At 39.0% G+C, this 20831-nt stretch overlaps 1 protein-coding gene across 5 annotated transcripts in view; it reads right to left on the reverse strand.

The window, feature by feature from the left end:
- Positions 1 to 20831, reverse strand: part of FAM135B (family with sequence similarity 135 member B) — a 200287-nt gene that overhangs the window by 21421 nt on the left and 158035 nt on the right. For all 5 annotated transcript variants that reach the window (XR_012583565.1, XM_074557459.1, XM_014275756.3 and 2 more), the window contains 5 exons: positions 11045 to 11198; positions 8363 to 8412; positions 5391 to 5546; positions 3267 to 3340; positions 276 to 430 (listed from right to left, as the gene is read on the reverse strand). Coding sequence is in view for 4 of the 5 variants with exons in the window: in XM_074557459.1 (XP_074413560.1) it covers positions 276 to 430; positions 3267 to 3340; positions 5391 to 5546; positions 8363 to 8412; positions 11045 to 11198 (589 nt within the window). In the remaining variant the exon portion in view is untranslated. The remainder of the gene's footprint in view (positions 1 to 275; positions 431 to 3266; positions 3341 to 5390; positions 5547 to 8362; positions 8413 to 11044; positions 11199 to 20831) is intronic.

The raw sequence follows: 20831 nt of genomic DNA on the forward strand, positions 1-20831 counted from the left end.
TTAGTACTATAGCAAAAATCCAAAAGATCTGATTTTCTTTCTAGATATTTCTTCCAGCTCTTTTTTAAGGAAAGCTTAATTTCAAGATGAAAAATGTGAAGGAAATACTCTGCTGTTAGGGAAAATACTAAAATTCAGCTGCATTATTTAGAGGGTCACACTCTTTTCCAAGTTCATAAGCCCAAGGGATGTGAGATCCCTTATCCAGAGCTGGGGAAGTATCTCCCTCAGCTCAAGATGCCTCATGAAGCTGTTCCCTGTGGAGTTTCACTCACCTTTGCAAGGCATGTCTGTGTACCTATCTTCAAAGATAACTGGGAGTGTGTTCCAGTCCCCGTCGATGTCCAGGCATTCCGCCGGCAGCGGGGGCATGCTGGTGAAATAATCCGAATTACGAATTTCTGTAGAAATCTGTGCGTGGCTCTGGATCCTGGCAGCAAAATACAAAACAAATTGAGTACATGAGTGGCTGCTGTGCTAATCTGTGCTGTTTCTACTGCGCTTTTTCTACTGTGCTGTTTCTCCATTAGTCCTGCAGGCCCAGATATTCAGGCTGAGGACAGAGTCAATGTGTTTAAAGAGAAGCAGTACTGCATGATAGGGGTGCCCAGAATTCTTAGAAGGTTTCCATCTCTCAGTTAAGAGATATCTACAACTGGTTCAATCTCTTCCTGAAAAATCTCAGTGGTTTTGAAATTATTCCAGATCCCACTGTCATAGGCTCCTGCTAGCTGCCATAACCCATTGCTGTCCTCCCCAGAGTCTCAGCTGCTGACTGGGGCTGGATCCCTCAGCTGGTTTCTGGTCAGGAAATGAGGTCTGTCACTCTGGCTGTGGTCAGGGTTTCAAAACCCAGATTCAGGAAGCAATAATCCAAAATCTGGTTGAGCAGTACAGGGAGGAACAAAGCCAAGAAGGATGCCTGGCAAGTCCTCTGTCTCACTTCTATCAGACCTCAAAGCACTCACAGAGAGCTGTCTCACACATGCACCAATCTGGAAGAGCTAAGGCAATTACTCAGCCACTGTCTCTTGTCAGAGTCACAGAATCATAGAAGGGTTTAGGGTTGAAAATATCTAATCTTGTTATTTAGTTCTATCCCCCTTGGATGGGTAGGGGGACCTTCCACCAGACCAGTTTGCTCAACCTGGCCTTGAACAATTCCAGGGATGGGGCAGCCACAGAGTTTCTGAATAAACCATTCCAGTGCCCCACGACCTTCACAGTAAAGAATTTATACCTGATCTAAACCTACTCTCTTTCAGCTAGAAGCCAATTCCCCTTGTCCTATTGCTATGTGTCCTTGTAAAAAGTCTCTCTCTGGCTTTTTTGTAGCCTGCAATCTGTTTCCATCATTTAGGCCTTTCAAAATGTTAACTGGCTCTCCTCAGTGAATGTGACACTAAACTGGCAGGTGAATATGTGTTTGACTATAAAAAAAAATCAATACAATAACTTTTATTTCTGATGGGCCTTCCTACTTAAATATCTGTCTCTAAAAATATGGAAAACATGAAATACAGAGAGTAAGGCAAAAAGATTTTCATTGATGGTCAGCTGAAAGCAAATCTGTTCTTCATCCTAAAGCCATTATCCCTTGTCTGATTATTACCTACCCCTTGGAAAAAGATGAATAATTGATATTGAAGTGAGCAAGAAGAAATGTTTTTGTCTGTAAAATCTGAGGATTTGTGACCTCCTAGAGGCCTCCACCCTGTGCCACACTCAGCCTACTGGGAATGGTATATCCTCTTCTGCCTAAGCAGTCAAATGCTGTCAGGGGCAGATGTGCACAGCTTCACACAAACCCAAATCAGCTCCTGTCTGGTAAGAAGGAAAATAAAATGGGGAGAGAGAAGGTACTGCTTGAGGTGGTTGTACAGAACCTGGTCCACTGGGCACTGATCTGAGCTGGTGACCTAGTGAACCCAACCAATAATCCCTACTACTACACCCAATATCACTCTGACAGCCAAGAAGCTGTTTTTCCATTTACATAATCTAGCATATTCAGGAAGAAAACTTGGCTCTACCATGCAGCCTGTATAGACCAAATTTTCTGCACAGACCAATTAATAATTTTTTTACTTTATTTCTTTTTCTTTCTTTTTTTCTTTTTTACTTACCCTTCTTGATAACCCCTGAGAAAAATATGATATTTATCTGTATGAAATGGGCTACTCCTGTGACCCCATGGAGAAATAGAAGCACTTCATGCAATTAGGCTTTCCCCAGTGCAGAATTATGTTTGTTTGAATGGGGCCATGAGTGTGTGTGTCCTCACCCCAGGATCTTGACATGGGGTTTTCCTTGTACTCAGTTCCCTAAAATCCTGACATGGGAGAACCAAATGAACACAGCTGGGACCCTGCAGCTATGGTGCTGCTCTAATTTGGCAGAACAAGGCAGCCTTGTACAGCCCATCCACTAATGAAGTCAGGGCCCTTTCCATCAACACTGAATCAGCCTTAATGTCCCCAATGACAGCTCTGAGAAAAGCAATTTTCCCCTCTGCACTAGGTCAGAGGCAAATGTCTCACTTAAAAATCATCATTGTGACAGGACCTGATGTCATGGCCTTTCAGCCCCTTCTAAAGGATGGGTTTCACACTGGTAATGTTGTGATCTGCCCACGGTGACAAATAGTCTGGATAACCTTCTTTTCTCAGAAATTCAAATCTGAGCATCCTTTTTGGAACTCTGCTTTCAGGGGTCAGGTCCTGAGCATCATCCAAGTCCTCCACTTGGGTTCATGGGCTAAAACCAAGGGCAGGATTTGCCTTGGCATAACTTTAAGACTGGTTTCTCACACTTCACAATTTGGTTACAAGCAGGAATTGTCCAGCAGAAAGAAATACTTACCTTGGAATGGCTTGGGGATGGTAAAAAGCAAATATGTAAATGTTAAGATTTGTTGCTTTTCAACAATTATTTTCCATTAAAAGTACCAGTGCTGGATATGGTGCATTTGATTTAGAAAGATAATTGAAAAATACACAAACACACACACACAAACACACACACACACATATATATATATATATATAGCTTGAAATTAATTATTTCTTGGGCCAGCCTGATCAGTTACTTAGTTTTGAAACTCATTTCAATGGGTTTACAATATGGAGCTAAAACAGATCCAATGATCTCTCTCAAAACAAATTCCTTCACAATCTACAGAAAAAGATCTTGTTCTTGATTGCAAAATATTTTAAAGTAAATTTTTAATAATTCCAGAGATAGGGGAGTGTTGATGGTTTACTTACAGGCCTTCCTGGAACATGAGCACAGCAGGTTTCTGGTGCTCAGTGTAGAAGAAGGCTTCTGAGAATCTTCTCACCTGAGAGAGAGATGCACAAATTAAACCTAAGATCTGCTGAAAGGTGACAAGTGTCATCAGTCTAAGAGCACGGCACTGACTGCCAGGACCAGATTCATTAGTGCTGACATTAAAAAAGAGTTGAATTCTGTTTCATTTTCCCAGCCCAGCACAAAGCAGCTGTTATTGCAGCATATTTTGCTGCAGGGTAAGACTCCCTCGACAATAAATCAAAGTTTGGTTATCAGCATCTTCTAACTACTTTTCTTAAAGCTGTCAAATTTACCATTTTCACCTGTGTTGTTAAAGTTAGGGAGATTTATTCCTTTCCCACTGTGCAAAAGCAGTGGTGGAGTGATTTATTAAATTAGAAAATTTCATAATTTATCATCTCTTCTATGGGAACATCCACAGTGACTCTCAAAACTACCTCAACAGCAAAGGAAGTCTTACATGTCAGTCCAGAGGAGAATGAGCCCTATCACAGTAGAAACATCCCTGCCTAGGTCATGATGCTCACAAACTGAGAGCTCTTCAAATCCCTTCATGGGCATTAGATATGTTCAGTGTTGGACAATCAATTACAAAAGAGCCATGGATCTGAAGTGGCAGGCAGAGCACAGAGTGTGAAATAAGCTATTAAAAATTCAGGGCTGTCATCTGCCCTGGAATAAGCTTTGAGTTTAAATGAATGAAGCATAATATGCAATCAAATGTACTGAGCTGTTAAACTGCAGCCCATACATTCCTAATAATAATTGTAAAAGTGACCTCTGTTACAGGGACAGAAAATGGCAGTGGAAAGCATACGCTGGAGCATCTCAGCATTTCCCTAAATCCCAGCTGTACTTCAGCAAATGGCCTTACTAAACAAAGGATGAGCACTCCTTCAAAAAGATTGCATCTTAACAGTAGGACTTTCCATTTAGGGCTCTCAAACCATTCTACAGAGGTGAAAAAGTGTAATTACATACAGTTTATATGGGGAGGAACCAGAGCATGCAAAGTTATGTAATTTGACAAAGGTCAAGCAGACAGCTGGCATCAGTGAAGGCTGGAACCACCCAGGGGCTGAGATTCCCCTTGCTGGAGCTGGGAACACACCAAGTTGGGTTCTTTGACTGAAAACCACCCAGGTCCCCTCAGAGTCAAGGGAGACCTCACAGAATAACCAGAGGAGTTTCAGCACCAGGCACTCAGCCACTCCACCTGAATTTTATGCCCCATTTTTGTGAGCTCCAGGGGAGATTGTCCTGGTCACTCTGACCTCCACGGACTGACAGGAGCAGAACAAGGGCTGAGGTGTCAATGCCTTCCCTGCACACTCCTCATGCATGCAAGGTGAATCCTGCCCTTTCCTCCACTGTCCCTGCTCTGATGATTAGATCAGACTTTGAGTTCAGCTCAGGTGATGTGCTGAGCTGGTGTCTGGTCAATAACCAAGAACGTCCTGATGGAAGACAGAACACTTGCTGAACTAATCAGATAAGCAGATCTGACAATGTTTGCTAAAATGACAAGTGGTTTTGTGCCTTCTTTATTACCAAGTACAAGAAGCAATTTCAACATCAACAATATTAATATTTTGCTGTGTGCACTTCATTGTGAGAAAGGCAAATAGCTATATATATGTCAGGGAAGAAAACAAATCCATATTCCTTTTGGTAGTTTTGTGAAACCAGTTAAAATGAATTTTTTTTTTTTTTTTGTCACTGTGATGTTTGGGGGTTTTTTTTAATCAAATGTTTACGATTTATGGATATAGGGACATATACCCCTTCCCACACATCTGCTGTTCTATGTCTAATCCTGGTGTTCAAAGTTACTCGTTTTATGTAGGATCCTGGGTCACACAAACTCAACCATCTTCAGTCCAGAAACTGAAATCTGTAATTTCAAATCCTGAGTTTCACCTCTTATTCCCCTCCTCTTCAACTCTTGCTGTGCTCACCCCATATCATGTAAATAATCATAGAGGCAGAATTGGATAGGAAATATACATCCAAATAAATCTCTAATGTTTATCAAGATGTGACCATTACTGGACTTGCTTTTAACTCTTTAAGATTACCCTTAGCATGTGATGTTCCTGAGTCAGATAAGCTGTGACTTCTGGATGGAGTGTGGCCACCTCTAGGAACTGGGTCCACAGGGCCAGGAGGTGAGAGCAAAGCCAGGCAAGGTCCTTGCTTATCTTCTCTGCTATGTTCTCTGGATTGCTCAGCAGCTGAAGGATAGAAAGGAAACTATGAGATCAAAGATGTTTTGGAAAAGAACCAGTTATTACATCAGATTAAGTCCCTTTAGGAACAACAGCAACAAGAAAAATTTATCTTGATTTAGGGATATTATTACTAAAGCTACCAATTTCAGTTATTTTACCCTAAATACAGCTGGTGAGACATTTTCTTTTTCTCTTTAAAATCACATATTTTAGTGCAAATGGTCTCAGCTACGCTGAGTTAGAGAGCAAGAAGTGGGAACAGATAATTTTTTGCAGACACTTTACTGCAGGTGTAGTAACTAGGGGAAAAAAACCAAAACCAAAGCATGTGGGTTCCAAATTATCCACCAGATGGTGCTGGATGCTCTGAAATAATAAACCATGGCCAGACTGTTAGCAAAGGAGCCCCGTCAGCCATGTCACGTTACAATACAGATGGGTGATTGTGGGGGAACATAACAAGAAACCTCAAATCAAAACACTGTGTCCTCAACACATGATGCAAACAGACATTTCAGAGTGTGCTGTTGCCCATGTCCCTCACTAGGACATTCTGGGTCTCTGTGTGCCCTCAGCTCTGTGCTAAAGCACTGCAAGGAAGCGAAGCCTCTGCACGCCAAAATTCCTCATTTCACAATTTCAGAGAATCATAGAAACGTAGAATAGGTTGGGCTAAAGATCTTCTTCTACCTCCTTGCCATGTGCAGAGACACCTTCCACTATCCCAGGCTTCTCAGAGCCCCATCCAGCCTGGCCTTTAACACTTCCATGGATGGGGCATCCACAGCTTCTCTGCGCAACCTGTGCCTGTGTCTCAGCACTCTCACAATAAAGGATTTCTTCCTTATATCTAATCTAAACCTGCCCTCTGTCAGTTTAACACCATGCCCACTTGTCCTAGCACTACTTATCCTTGTAGAACATCCCTTTCCAGCTTTTCTGTAGCCTTTTTAGGTACTAGAAGGTGTTAAATTCTCTCCCTGGAGTCTTCTCCAGGCTGAACAAACCAAGCTCTCTTAACTTGTCAGCTTGTTAATTTCTTTAATGAGAGACAGACATTGCATTTTACCTCCATGTTATTCACTGGGTTTTTAGGGTTTGTTTTGTTTTGTTTAGTTTTGGTTTTGGTTTTGGTTTTGGGGGGGGGGGGGGTTTGGATTTTTGGGTTGGTTTTTTTTTGTGGTTAGGACTGCAGTCTAGCTGAAAGCCTGCCTATTTTTCACATTTTATTATGCAGGCAGTTTCCAGGTTGGTGACACTGCAAACTAGCCTTGATTAAAAACAAATTGTCTGTGTGTGAGAGCAGAGAAAAACTGTGTGTGGATAGAACAGATATTGTCACTGTGTTCACACTGTTTGGATGCCATCCTGTTTTAATGATTTGTCCAAAATGGCACAAGCTCCAGGTTCCATTCTGGTACAAGACAAATCAGGGGGATACTGGGAAACAAAAGATCCTGCTCAAACATTTCCCTGTGCAGAATCAGGGTACTACTTTATTTATGGCATCCAATTTTACAGACTGTATGTCAATGCTAATTTTTTTATTTTTTAAGTCAGTAAGGTGTTTCTTACATCAAAAACTGAAATCTCAGTCTTCAAGCAAAATGCATTATTAATGCAAGTCCTCTTAGGAATATGTGTGTGATGGGTATTTGTCTAGTTTACTGATATCAAATGTTTGAGTTTGTTGGGAGGGAGGGAGGAAGGAAGGAAGGAAGGAAGGAAGGAAGGAAGGAAGGAAGGAAGGAAGGAAGGAAGGAAGGAAGGAAGGAAGGAAGGAAGGAAGGAAGGAATTTCTAATTGTGTCTTACTACACTGAAAATTAGTCCAAAGGAGACTCTGGACTCTGTTGTCTGTCCTATACCCTTACAAATTCTAAGTCCAGTAGAGATGAGGCAGTAAGTTATGCTTCTCTAAATCAATTTTATGTGAAATCAGATTTCCTTCAAAGTATCCAAGTCAGGACTTAAAACTAATAAATTTGACATTTGAAACAGCTTTAAAACCATGGCTGACAAACCTTAGGTCACAATTTGTAACAGGAATGTAAATGAACTTCTCATTTGGTTTACACTCATCTTTCCTCCATTAATTATTACCAAATTCACTTCCCCAGGGAAGTGGTGGAATCACAAACCCTGGAATTGTTCAAAAAATGAGCAGGTTGCACATTATTTATATGGTTTACTGGGCTTGGTGATATTGGGTCAAAGGATGGACTTGATGACCTTGGAGGTATTTTCCAAACCAAATGATTCTATGATCCTATGATAAATAAAATATATGAAATATCTGATTTTCCAGCGATCAGCTGGCACTTGCATTTCTTCCTGACATTCTTGATGACTTGTCTTTGTCTCACTTGAAATAAACTTGGCAGGAGCAAGTTCAAGAGTGTAGTGCAGTCACTTCTGTGCCAAAATCACTTTTTTGCTCCCATGATCCTCCAAATACATTTAGGTATTTCTATTTGAAAATATATGGTTGAACAACCTGCCAAAGTACTTTTTCTCCTGTCAGCAGAAAAGCTATAATTGCAACCTACCCCAAATAATTTTTTGTCATTCTGATACTCAGGGTAGGCTCACTGAAGCATGCTAGAATAATCCAGCTGGTGTCTTGTTAACAGTGACAGGCACACCTTATAAGCAACTAATCAAAGTTATGCAAAATAGTTGGTGGAAGAGAAACAGTAAACAAACTTTCTGATGGCACCAAATTCCCTTTTTTCCTGCTCTGAGTTATTACTGGGCTGTCTCAGTGCACTTGAAAATGGACTTGCAAAACCTATGGGCGGGTTCTGTAGAAGGAAATACCTGCAGCTCCACACAAAGCTGGGATACTGTCTCTTCCACAGATAGCTCCTCTGGGGAAAAAGCACAAAGAAAGACATCAAGTTTGAGAACAGTGGATGTGAAATATTAATTCTCTGCTGTTTATTCATGAGAGAAGTCAGCCATTTGGTATTCTTCCTGATAGACAAGTTTCTGTTTGGGTGTGGGCACTCCACAACCCACTTTGTACTCCTGCAGGTGCAACTTCTGCTGGTGCAATCTGGACCACTAAACCTAAGCAGAAAATGTTAGCGTTTTTTGGTGACAAAGACAACAGAATTTGATTCTTTGTTGACTCTGTTTTACTAGGAGTTTGATTTTTAGCCTTTGGTATTTATGGCCAACTGTAGAACTGAATAGAGTCTGAAGAAATGATGAGCAAGGAATGGTTGTCCCTGGTGTGCTACAGAGGGCTGTGTATCAACAACAAATTCCTGACCAGTAAAATATTTGGCATTTCTCTACTGCCTGTGAAGCTGGAATTACCTCACCACTGCAAGCAGCAGTGTTTTGATTTAGTCCTGAGAGAATCCAGCACAGGGACACTCTGCTTTAAATGCACCACAATCTATCAGGAAAAGGAGAACATCAATCAATTCTCCAGTTTCAGCAGCTTCATTTTGCAATGCGGAACTTTCTAATGGTGTCCGTAAAGAAACAAAGCAAGAACAAAACAAAACAACTCACAGACCAATGCCCTCCTCAATTCCCAAGTGTCTCTTCTCAGATAGCACTGATAAATGGGAAAGGACAGACCACGATGAGTTGTGCCTTGAAAAGACTCAATCTGAGCTGGTAAAATTTGGAAAATAACCATTCCCACTTTTAATGTCTAAGGTAAGCTATTTTCTTTTTACATGTACTACTCAGGAATCTAGGGAAAAAATAATTAAGAAAACTTGCAGAGATTTATATTCTTGGATTTATCTTAACATTCTGTAAAAACCTATGAGATTATTATGATCAACATAGACGTTACAACTGGATGAGCCATTTACATTCTTCCCCTGCTCAGTGGAGAAATACAGCAAATACAAGGTGCTGTTTATGCCATCCCAAATTGAAAACACTACCTGTGTCAGATGACATATTTTTAATTGGGTGTGTTTCACCCCAATGAATGTACAGAGGCAGATATAACAATTTGATTTATATTCATATACTGCATGAATCTTACACGCCATAATTTTACTGACTTGTGCAACAGGTGTCAGAAGATCAGCCTTAAAACCAAATCTTTAGTAGATTTTCAGACTGAATAAAATGATGCAAATAACACCTCTCTCAAGAGGCTAAAAAGGGTATTTGCATTTTGCAAATTTTCATGCATTACAAGAAGTACCTTTGCAAATGAAGTACCTGCTTCAGTACCAGAATTCATTTCAAAACCAGGAAAATGTTGTTTAGAATATACATATGTGCTCTGGGGTGGTCATGGAATTGTGGTCACTCATCCATGCAGAGCTCTGCCATCTCACAACCTCTAACTCTATCTGGGTGAACCACAAATCCTCTGTTTTCTGTACCTATAACCAAGATCCATGAAGCAGTTTTCTTGCTTGTATTCTGTCTGAGACTCAGAAGCTGCAAATTAAAATGGTGTTCTGTTTTGTTTTTATTTCTCTCTTGTAAGAGGATTGACTAACACACTATGTTACCTACCTATGACTTTTAGACTGTCTTGAAGGGAAATATATGTTGAGGGACAAGAGGTGAAGTGGAAAATAGTATCTATCATGTCCACAAGTGTGTGAAGCATAATGCATTGTGTTTGATAGTTCTTATACATACGGACTCTACTGGAAAATTTTATACCCTTTTAAAACCTGCCGGCCAATGCAATCAAACCTCTTAAATGTAATTATCTCTGCAATGTAACAAAACCCTTAACTTCAAAACCTGCACAGCACAGAAATACAAAAACACAGATGTGAAATATTGAGGCACATTCCTTGAATTCAAAGAAACAGGTGAGACAGCAGGATTTGAGTGAGATGACTGAGCCTCATTTTCATAGGACCTCAAGCTGTCATTACAAAGATGACTAAACACAAATTCCAGAGCTCCATCCTGTAAATCCAGCTAGCCAGCACATGCACATTAGACCTAACAGGCCTTACTAGTTAAAAAACCCTCTGCCAAAAAAATAGAAATTATATTAAAAAATTGAATTAAGAAGAAAATCACAATAATTTTGAAGAGCAAGTGGTAATTGACAGTGGAGGAATATATTGAGAGTTACAAAGAAGGGAGTGTAACTTAAATCCACTTGTATAACCTTTCAGATTTTTTTTTTTCAATTACTAAAAAAAGTTTTCTCAAGGGAAAAGATATGTTAAGAGTCTTCCCAAGATTTCATGGCCATACAGAACTAGAAGTTACACTTTTCAAAATGCAACTGAGGCCAAAAATCACCAAAAGGCAAATATTCTGAACTGTATCAAAATATTTTATTCATCTACACATCGGCCATATCCTATGAAAGGATATACACCATTTGAGAAGTCAGTCATCTTTAACAGCAAAAATAAACACTAATCAGAAAACAGAGATCAAAATCCCTTAAAGTCTCTGAACAGACCAAGAATTTTGGTACTAAAATATGTGTGTTTAAAATTGCAGCACTATAAAATATTCAGTGATTTTAAACAATTTTTCACTTACCCAACTTCAGCTGCGGTAAATCAGGAATCTCATTCATTATGAGGGTGTAGTATGAGTGAAGACCCCTTTGAGCACTCAGGAGCAGAAGACAGAGATCCTTATGCCACTTGTATGCATGCTGCATACAATTTTCAGATGGGACATAAAAGCTGCCCTGTGTAGCAAAGTGTCAAGAAAATAGAGAAATTAAAATGCATGGTCTCCAGTTCTGCGACAGATTTCCACGAAAACCCAGCTGGGGGGAGTCATTAATCTCTTTTTACAAAAATATATAGAGATAGGACAAGGGGTAATGGCTTTAAACTAAAAGTGTAGGTTCAGACAGGATTTAGGAACAAAATTCTTGACTGTGAGGGTGGCGAGGCCCTGGCACAGGTTTTCCAGAGAAGCTGTGGTTGCCCCATCCCTGGGGCTGTTCAGTCCCAGGCTGGATGGGATTTGGAGTGACATGGTCTAGTGGAAGGTGCCTCTGCCCATGGTAGGGGATTTGAACTAGATGGTGTTTAAGGTCCCTTCCAACCCAAGCCATTCCATGATTCTTCAATTCTAATCAAGCAGATGGCACCAAAAAGAGATTTTAACCATCCCAGCCTCCCAGCCAGCCAGCTGGCTAGATGTGTAATCCAATAGTGTCTCATTCTACATCTTCATTTTGGCCGAACCATAACAAAACTATCAGGTTTCAGCAAGGCTGTCAACATGAGAACACCCTCAGACCAAACAATCTAACAGAGAAATCAACCTCTGTCCTTCCACGTGTCCCACTGTGGAGCCAATGTCTGTCCCGAAAAAACAGAGTCCTGTGTGAAATACAGCCTCTCTGCTGCAGGAGGAGGGGTGGAAGGAGCTATAAAGATATCTACACTCACTTTCCTTTTCCCTCCTTATTGCCTCCTGCAAAGGTTATATCTTGATGGTACCATGGTGTGCCTAGTAATCTGTATTAGTAAACAAATGCAGCTGGGATTGCTATACCATCAACAAATATGAGCCACTCTGTGCTCCAGGATCAATGTTTGTGTTAGTGTAGCTCTTGTGGGAGAATGGAACAGGACAGGCCACAACATGTTTTCCACAAATATTTCCCAAACAACATTTTTAGACTTAGAATGCAAGCTGAGTTTTCATTAAGGCACCATAAATCAGAAGTTTTCACTTCTGTCAAAAGATGAGTTTATAAATTACTGATATTTGAGATTTGAACTGCTTAGGTTTAAAGCAGAACTATTTATTAATACCTGGGTTTGGGAAACATTGACAATTTGCAACTTAGTCCACTGCTTATCACTGCTAGGATAAGAATACAATTCCTAAAGGCCAGCCAGATGCTGCCTGCCATTGGACAGTCCCAAAAGCTGCACATCTCCAGGAGCAACAGAGAAGAACCACATGCCAGGCACATCTCCTGTGTTTTACTCCCTTTGACTTCCCTAAAACCTGTATTTCACAAATCTTGGCCTGAGCCAGGATGCTTCCTGCAGTTTCTCATGCCAATCTTCAAGGAGTTAACTACAATTCTGTGGTAGGCACAAAGAGAACTGCTCTCTAGACCTGCAGAGAAACAGTTGATGATAATTGACAGAGTTGGCAGTTCTTCAAAGGTTTCATAATCTCCACCCTCAGCACGGGTATTTTTTACTCTCACCATGTCCAAAACAAAAAAAGGAGCAGAAAGAAATGCTGCTCAAAACAATAGAAAATTGGAAGTGGATTGGTGTACAATGGCATAATGTCGTGAAAATATGCTCTCCTTTATTATCCACTGCTGATTTTTTTGGGCAAAAATTAGCCTGGCATTTAAATGCTACACTGCTGAGAAGAAGGAAGAAAGTGAGTTAATTTCATAGTTTATGTGAATGCTGTGACATAGTGTTGTGCATGACTACACTTTAATAGGTCCATTTTCAGCCATTCCTTGGCATAGATTATAGTCTAAATATAAAAAGTAATAGAAAAATACACCTGCAGGTGGGCTTAAAACATGCATAAATTAATGTTTAAAATATTACTTAATTAGTCCAGTTTTGAATTCTTTAACATTTGTCTTCCTATCTCATGGTGCTTTTTCAAATTTGTCCTCAGCTGATTTACACTGGACAATTGACCACATGTTCTAAAAGGCAAACAAAGAATTAGGAGCACTGAGTACAACCACAACAGGCAAGTAAAATTTTCTCCAACATTTCTCTGCATTGCAATGTAAACTTTTTTTAAATTACTGTAAGATGTGGTTGGTACACCTGTGTGAATAGAGAGCTGGAAAGATTGTTCCAAGCTCTCTTTTCTCCTCCTGTTCCAACTCTCTGGGAAGGGTTTCTGTGCCAAACAAAGCTGCTGTGATTTGAGAATGCCATTGCACAAGAGGCATTGCACAGGCCAGGCTGGGCTGTGCATGAGTAAGAGGACATATCATTAAGCATTTTGATCAAATTCTATTAAATGGCAACTGCCTTTGAAACCCTGTTGTCTAATGGGAACATCCATCCTAATTTGAAAAATGTTTTTGTCGAGGTAGAAAGTGAGCATGACAGAAAAAAAGGTGACAAGCTCCAAATTTCTGGTTCTTCAGTGACTTAAAGATATTACTGCTCTCACAGGATTGCTTCTGCTTCTTCTCAGAGTTGTCACACATGTACAGGATACAGAGCAGGACATTACAGAGATTATTAAACCCACCTCAGGGACAGTTTAAACTAATGTGAACTAAGGTCTGTGCATCTTCATCTGCAGGGACCCCAGAGGGCAGGCATCTATCAGATGATGCCATTATAAACTGCTGCAGCTAAATCAGCTTATCCATCACTGTTCAGTAAGCTGAGAAATGTCAAGAAATGCCTTCTTTGGGGATGGTCTAAAGATTGCAGACCTTTCACATTTGCTATTTTAATTGCCTCTTCTGTGCATTTATTCAGGTGATTCCCTATTTCCTTGCCAATAGCTTGAAATATGGATTCAAACTACAACAGTAACAAATTGAGTTTGGTAACAAATGTGTTACGTGCTGTTCTAAGGGAAAAAAAAAAAACAGTTCTCAGGAAAAACAGCAGCTATGATCCATTAAACAGCTACTAAATGCTCAGCTTTCCAGCTTTCTTGACTCAGGATGACAAATACTAGTTTATTTCTAGTTAAGGCAAACTTCTCATTAAACCAAAAAATAATACTGAAGCTGAAAATTCCACCTTGCACAAAGCCTGATGGCTGCTCTGGGCTTGTAATATCCATTGTAAAAGTATATGTTGGTTTTGTTTGTAGAGATTCTCATGGCTTTTTGAATTAATTCCTTTGGCCTATTGTTATTTTAATCTCATTATTTTGTAGGTAGACAGATTTTCTATGCTGATTGTAAAATGCATCTGCACTGATTTCCTTTTCTAAGGCCCTCTCTGTCTGTAGTGATAGATTGCATCTCTGGCTTTTGCCCTTTTCCATTTCTGAAAATTTTGGGAGCACATGAATTCCTGACAAATTTCACTTCAAGACTTAAGACCTAAAGCTACTCTGATAGCAAAGATGGATGACAACACAGAAGCCAATAGTACTGACACAAAATGATTTTTTCCATTGTGTTAACATCATTAGGGCAAAATAGATCAAAAATTCTTTTTAGTCATCCTTTTGTTCTGAATGTATTTATTTTGTAGTTTTTAGGCTGTAGCCAAATTAAGTTCTCCTTGAGTTTTGGCTACTCTAATTTTCTCCCTGCATAACCTTACAACACCCTTGTAGTCCTCCTGAGTTTCCTGCAACTTCTTCCAAAGATCACAAACTCTCTCCAGCTAAAGAGCTCTGAAAATCTTTTCTCATGAAGAGTCCTCAGCATATATGTCTAATTTCTCCATTTCCCTTTTTACTGTGACCATCATTAATCATAGAGTCATAGAATGGTTTGGATTCCTAGGGACCCTAATGATCATTTAAATCCAAAGCCCCAGCCAAGGGCAGGGAGACCTCACACTAGATGACTTTATAAAGAAAAACCTAGAAAAAGTGAGATAAAAACTACTGCCTAGTGTTTTGGAAATGTAAAGGCTTCAGTTCACTTTGATCATGGTGTGCAAAGCTGGACCCCAACACTGGACCATCACTGACCCTTACCCATCTATCCTCTAAGCTGGTCTTCTGCTGGATTTACCCAGCCAAGTAAAATAGCTTTCAATATCAACAAGCCCAAACAAACTAAGCATTTTTGCAATATCCCTGTTGAATACATTTAAGTTAATCAGCCTTTTAAATGAATAGGTTCTCTGTGCAATGCTCTTATCACTCAACAGATTCCTCCTATAATTAGACTGTATTTCTTTATAAATGTACTTTTCCTTTATAATAAAAGAAAGGAAAATTACTTGCAAAAAGCAAACACCTTCATCAAAGAAGGTTCATGTCAATTCATTATTCAAATGCAGAGCACAATTTGCAGGTATTCACTACCTGTGCACTATGCCTATCTAATATCAAAAGGCACCAACTGAATTTTATGCTTTGTAATGTACATTAAGTAGCTTGTATTTGTTTTGTATTAAAGCAATTCCATGAGCTATGTTAACTATGTGCAACGTTCAACAATAGCACTAACAGTTGGTAAATGAGACCCTTTATGTTTAATCTAACTCAACACATTTCACAATTCACATTCAAATTGCCCGTCAAGAATTTTAATGTACTAAAAAGCCATTCCAGACTAAATAGACGACTTTTGCACTCTCCAGCCATTTTCCAGTAGCAGAGAAAGCTACCCTACCTTTTCTGCTTCTGGGAAAGATTTACAGAACTGCTTGAAACTGAGGGACAAATCTCAGCACTACAAGATAAATGTAGTTTCTGCATCTGCCCATTTGTCTGCAAGCCCATTTTTATTATCTAATATGAAATTTTATTCTGGTTTCAAACTCAAGGACCAAGGCTTTACTCTCTACTTCAGATGCTGTTTTCCAAGACCTGAGATTTACGGTTATTTGGTCTTTGGAAATTAAATTATAGTTATAACTTGAGCTAAAACTTTAATGCTTCCACTTCATTTGTGAAAGTGCTTGAGCAGTGGTGGAAGAAGGACAAGTTTTTTATTCCATTTTCTGAAACTGGTTGCATATCAGAAACTACTTTTGTCCTAAAGAGGTTATAATGAAAAATACATTAAATGAATGGTCAGAGAATTCATGGAAGAGGCAAAGAATGTCTTTTGAGCCATTGTTATGACAGAAATTATGTGCAATTTAAAGAGAAAAAAAGAATCTAGATGATTGAAAATAAAAAACTTTTGATCATGATATTTCATAAGGAAAACAAAACTATCACCACCACCACCAACAACAACAAAAAGGAAAAATTCTGCATTTGGATTGACTAAGAACATTTTTATAAATATTAACGGTATATATAGGAAAAACCCATATGTATACACATAAAGATATTGTAGAGGTTTAGGATGAATATTAAAAAGGATTTCTTCACTAAAATGGTTTTCAGGCATACTGACATGTTCCCCAGGAAAGTGGTGGAATCATTATCCTTGGAAGTGTTCAAAAATGCCTTGAATGTGGCATTTGAGGACGTGGTTTTATGGTATAAATGATGGTGGTGCTGAGTTGACATCTGATAATCTTAAAGGTCTTTTCCACCCCTAAGGATTCTGCATGTGTGTATATGTATATTTACTCCTCCATTCAGCTATGGAAAACTGCCAAACACAAACAACTCCCCCTCATTAATTCATTCATCAATACAAACATCTTTAACAACCCCGTGCCAGGCAGTGAAAAATTATTGGCAAATCTAAAAAAAACCCTGTAGTTTAAAGATATGGAAGCCCACAGAGGCCAGATTGTGGATGCCATTCTGTGGTGACACTGTTTCTTTCAGCCTGGTTTTAGAATTTCAAATGTTTTTATTGAAGAGAGCAACCAGAGACTACATATAACAGGCATGGGACGCAAATCTTGGTCCTATTTGGCAGAAAAATAATGCATTTCTGGTTTTTGTCTGACAGTAGCAGATATGTGAACACAGAACATTCTTGAGGGTCGGATGACACCCACATAAGCCAGCTCCTGTAAATCTCTTTCCTCTAATACCCACTGACAGGTAGAGACCATGCTTATAGGAGGAACAGCTATGGAAAACTGAGAAAATTAACATTTTCTATTAAAAAAGGAAAACTGAGGACCAAACATTTAAGATAAATAGAAATATGGGACTAGGATGTGCATATTCTATTAACTTAATAAACTGCTTTTTTTGTGTTGATTTATTAGTCTGTATTTGATGTGTTGGTTCATTATCCAAAGCTCTAAAATAAAAGTAAAATCATTATGTTATATTTAAATTCTATTTCAGTTACACTAATAACACTAATCCAAAGCTTCAATAACAGGCAATAATTAGAAAGGCAGTGACAATATATGGAACTATTTATGTTATGCCTCTCACTAAATCTGTTATGTAAGAAAAAGTAGGCTGGTATTTCATAAATACAATTTGACATTTATATTACCTCTAAAAATTAAAGCCACTTTGTTAAAACCCCTGGGATAATAATGCAGTAGAAAAAGTATTTGACATTCCAGTCACATTTAGTGACAGGTTCAGTGATAATTTACATTTTGTACAAAATTAGCAGTTGGAAAGTATTTGACTTGAGACCCTTAAAAATGAGGAGCCATCAAGCCTGAAAAAGAGCATTCTCTGAACAGATAGAGGAGAATTCTCCTGGTCAGCTGTAATTTGTCTTATTCGTGTCAGTGACTGTAAGTCACTGTTCTAAATGGAGGCTGTAGTTTATCACTTGCAATTGGCCAAGGAAGAAGGAGTGGCCAGGAAAGTATTTTTAGGAAAATTACCATCTAAAAATATCATTCTAGTAAAGCAAAAGTGTTTCACAGATTGCACTGATTTCCCTTTAAGTTCTTCTAGGAGAAAAAACACTGACAATGTTCTAAATGTCTCATATTGACCCACTTAGAAAAAAAAAAAAAAAACCTTCTCATATTTCTCATCTAAAATACAATTTCTGGCTTTTATTCATTTTATTTTTCATCAAGAAAAACTTCATATAGCAATATATTTTAGAATTTAAAGATCAAAAAAAAACTCCCTAATATTTTTGTTCATACACAGATGTTTTGGGTTCTTGGGGGTATTTCCCCAGATTTTTCTTTAAGGGGGCATTTCACAATTGTTTAATTTCTATGCAATTATTTGAAGTCTGTTTCCCACTCACTTTAAAAACTGAACTTAGTGACAGGAGGCTGCTACATCCTATATATCATCAGAAGTGTCTGCAGTCACAATGACTCTTCATGTAAAAGCACATATAGGGTATTCTATAGAAGTTCTTGAACAATTCTGATTATGATAAATAAGAAGGGGAAAATCCTTTTCCTCCACCTGATGTCTAGGGTTATACATCACCACAGAGAAAATTAAAGCTGCAAAAACATTGCTTTAGCAGTAAATTAAGCACTAGGGAAAATGTGTCATGAAAGTCCAAGCAGTGTCTGACCCAAGGCATCTGTCTTTTAAGAGGAGCACTGAATCATCTGGGACAAGAAAAGTTGTATGAATCATGTATCATAGAATCATAGAATCTCCTGATTTGGAAGTGATCACTTAGGATTATTGAATCCAATTCCTTATCCTCAACTGCTTCTCATATGTCTTCCTCTCTAGACCCTTCACCCTCTTCATTGCCTTTCACAATTTTCATAGCCTTTCTTTGGACACTCTGAAATTCCTTCATATCTTTCTTATGTTGTGGAACCCAAAACTGCCCCCAGCACTGGAGCTGAGGCTGCCCCAGTGCAGAGCAGAGCAGGACAATCCCTCCCTTGCCAGGCTGATGTTGCTGTGCTGATGCCCCCAGGACAGGACTGACCCTCCTGGCTGCCAGGGCACTGCTGGCTCCAACTTTCCACTGACCAGGACCCCCAGATCCTGTCCCACAGCTGCTTTCCAGCCTCATTCCCCAGTCTGTCGGTATATCCAGGTTCCCCATCCCACATGCAGGATCCAACACTTGCCCTTGTTAATCTACATACTGTGGGTGATTCCCCATTTCTCTGATTTGTTGAGATCTCTCTGCAGGGCCTCCCTGCCTTCAAAGGACTCCACAGTTCCTCCCAGTTTAGTGTCATTGACTAATTTACTTAGTATTTCTTCAATTTCTGCATCCAAGATGTTAATGACATTGAGGAGCATAGGGAAAAGGGTGGAGCCCTGCAGAATCTCACTGTTTACATTGCCAGCCTGATGTCACCCTATGTTGGGGAGCTGTTTTCATGAACAGGACAGGGTTCCTGGGGTACATTCCTTGAGCTTTTATTGCAGCATCAGCCTCATTACATGGCTGAGACACTAGAAAGATGGCAAAGCTCACCTACAGCCAGCAGCAGCCAAAGATTTCTTTGTTACAGAACATTTTAAAAAATTTCTAGCCAATTGCATATTGCTAAAGCTTACAGACAATTGTTCTAGCCAATTACTAAAAGTACACATATGCCTGCTTCACACAATGCTTGCTTGTCTGCTTTCTATTAACAATATACAATATTTCATTATTAAGCCTAAAACCTTCTCCCATCTTGCTAAGCATATTTTCTTGCAGTTTTAAGGTCTATCTTAGCCAAGCCTAAAACTCAAGCTATTGTTTAATGTCCTTGCTTGCTATACCATTGTAACTTTTTTACATTCAGATTTGGAGCTGCAGCCAATTCTCTGCCCTTTCCAAGGCTTGTTTTCTCAACTTTCTAGAAATCTTCTTACCTTTACTATTTTTCACAATACCCTGTCCAATACAACAATTTGGGTGTGCATTTATTTCCCTCTGTTACATCTGTGTCTGAAAATGACTTGTTTGTTCATATCTTCATATTATTATTAATAAAAGTCTGTGTAGGGAACATTCACAAAGCACACTGTGATATCCTTTGCATAAGAGATGATAGAGCCACACCGAATAATTACAATTTTATGGAGAAAAACCCCCCAAATATAAAAATAACTGTTTATGAAGAAAAGTGGACATATTAGAGACAAAGATTTATATATATTTAGCTATCTAAAGCTGATCTTTATATGTAATTTTAAATTAAATCTTTATTAATACATACATACGTATGGTGTAAATTCTGATCTCCTAACCAAAAATAACACCATGGAGACATCAAAAAGAGCCTTAATATATTGTCCTTTCTATTAAAGAGAGTCCATGCTGCCTACTCACAGATAAGGAAAGCAAATCCACTCCTGTTTCTGTGATCAAACAAGGACCCTTTAGCTCAAGAGCTGCCTTGTTATTACTCATCTCTGCAGGCAGCAGCACAAAACAGTAATTTTTTAAAAGAACACTTGTTAACATCTTTGTGTCTCCCACCTGTATGTACAAACACACACATATGGAAAAGAGGACCCTGTTCAGTGATATTAACACAATTGTGCCATCACAACTGGCATTCAGGACATCAGAAAATGTCAAAAATGTTTTGATTCAACTTGCATGCCTGGCAACAGGGAAGGATGTGCTCAGCATGGCTCTGACTGGGGTGGAGATGACTTTTTGCTGAGTAATTATACAGGTTAGCAGCTGGCAGGGTATTTCTCTTTATATCATTGCTGTAAACTGTCTGATATTAAGTATATGAATAAAAAGCTAAGTTATTAAATAAATTATTTTCCCCAGGATTTTATTGATTATTATTGGCTTTTTTTAAAAACATTTACATTACCTAATGGTTAATGACCAAAGCTCTAATACATGTCACAGTTTGCTTGCATAAGAGTGGTGAGATTAGTA

This window comes from Zonotrichia albicollis, chromosome 1, assembly GCF_047830755.1.
Source record: "Zonotrichia albicollis isolate bZonAlb1 chromosome 1, bZonAlb1.hap1, whole genome shotgun sequence".
Taxonomy (NCBI): domain Eukaryota; kingdom Metazoa; phylum Chordata; class Aves; order Passeriformes; family Passerellidae; genus Zonotrichia; species Zonotrichia albicollis.